The sequence below is a fragment of the Panthera leo genome, chromosome B3 (assembly GCF_018350215.1).
Source record: "Panthera leo isolate Ple1 chromosome B3, P.leo_Ple1_pat1.1, whole genome shotgun sequence".
In the NCBI taxonomy this organism is placed as follows: domain Eukaryota; kingdom Metazoa; phylum Chordata; class Mammalia; order Carnivora; family Felidae; genus Panthera; species Panthera leo.
Genome location: NC_056684.1, coordinates 69,526,344 through 69,527,888, shown reverse-complemented (window position 1 = coordinate 69,527,888; position 1,545 = coordinate 69,526,344). Strand labels below are relative to the sequence as shown.

At 39.2% G+C, this 1,545-nt stretch overlaps 1 protein-coding gene across 1 annotated transcript; it reads right to left on the bottom strand.

The window, feature by feature from the left end:
• Positions 1–303: 303 nt before the first annotated feature.
• Positions 304–1,275, bottom strand: LOC122221222 (olfactory receptor 4F3/4F16/4F29-like). The gene has a single exon (XM_042940534.1). It carries the CDS (start codon positions 1,273–1,275, stop codon positions 304–306), a length of 972 nt encoding a protein of 323 aa, XP_042796468.1.
• Between the last annotated feature and the right edge of the window lie 270 nt (positions 1,276–1,545).

Genomic DNA, 1,545 nt, shown 5'->3' with positions numbered 1-1,545 from the left:
TGTAGATAGAAGAGATGTGTCTTTGAGAATCATTACCAAAGAGGAGTATCCAATATTTTGTCTTAATGGAAAATGTGCCCAGTATGTGAGATTTCATATTCTTCTATAACAAGAAAGACACTATGTTCCAAGGCTGAATTAATTCTTCCTCAATAGTTTCAGGATCCACAGGGTAAGGGTCCCTATAAAAAACTGACCAGATCAGAACAGAGTCCTGAGGACGATTTTCAAGTAGATATTGAAATTACTAACTAAACTGAAAAGATTTATGAAAAGTTTAAAGAGATTAATTTCCAAAAATAGTCAAGATGAATCCAAATGGCTTTGATCGTTCATGAAAGAACTCTTCCTGACACTTAAAACCTTACCAAACAGTCTCTTTATTGCCACTTTCATCTCCTTATTTCTGAATGTATAGATAATAGGATTCATAAAAGGAGTGATAAGGGCATCAAAGATGGCTAAAAATTTATCGATTGGTAAGGTAGGGAATGGCCACACATACACAATAATGCAAGGACCAAAGAAAAAGACCACCACGGTGATGTGAGCAGAGAGAGTGGAGAGAGCCTTGGATGAACCACCTGAAGAGTGTTTGCGAACTGTGACCAGGATGAAGATGTAAGACACAATCAAGATGAAGAAGGTGCCCATGGAGATGAAACCACTGTTGGCAGTGACCAGAAACTCCAGTCTGTATGTGTCTGTACATGCAAGTTTGATGAACCGAGGAAAATCACAATAAAAACTATCCATTTTGTTGGGACCACAAAAGGGCAAGTTGATAACAAAAGCCAGTTGGGCCACGGAGTGGATGAGTCCAATGGTCCAGGCAACAGCCAAAAGGGAAATGCACATTCTTTTGCTCATGATGGTCAGGTAGTGGAGAGGCTTACAGATAGCAATGTATCGGTCATAGGCCATAACTATGAGCAGCACCATCTCCGTACCCCCAACAGTGTGAATAAAGAACATCTGAGTAATGCACCCTGCCAACGAGATGACTTTATGTTTTCTGAAAAGGTCGTAAATCACCTTTGGGCTTGCAATGCTGGAAACACCAGTGTCAATGATAGAAAGATTTGCCAGCAAAAAGTACATGGGGGAATGTAAGTGACGGTCTGAAATGATCGTGAGCACAATGAGAAGGTTTCCTAACATACTTGCTATATAAAATATAGTAAAAAACAAAAAAAGAAGAATCTGAATCTCCCAAGAATTGGTGAGTCCCAGCAACAAAAATTCAGACACCACTGAGTGATTTCCTCCATCCATCAACTTCATGTGCTAGGCTGATCCTGAAGTTACCTGAAGAGCATAAGAGGGAGAAAAACATGATTTTTAAGCTGAAAGGGAAACTAAAGATCACTTAGCCATTGTACACAGTTACATAGAGTTTACATGGTACAAGACTCACAGAGAGCCAACACCAGAATTTTTTCCATGCCTAGTTCTTTGGTATCATTTAATCATGTGCCTCAAATTTAGTTTCGTCTTTAGTGTATAATGAAGAAGGGAAATGTAGACAAGGTCACCTAAGAATTT

What these genes read in the sequence shown, in the direction of transcription:
- LOC122221222 (XM_042940534.1), bottom strand. Translation starts at nt 1,275, where the DNA reads ATGGATGGAGGAAATCACTCAGTGGTGTCTGAATTTTTGTTGCTGGGA.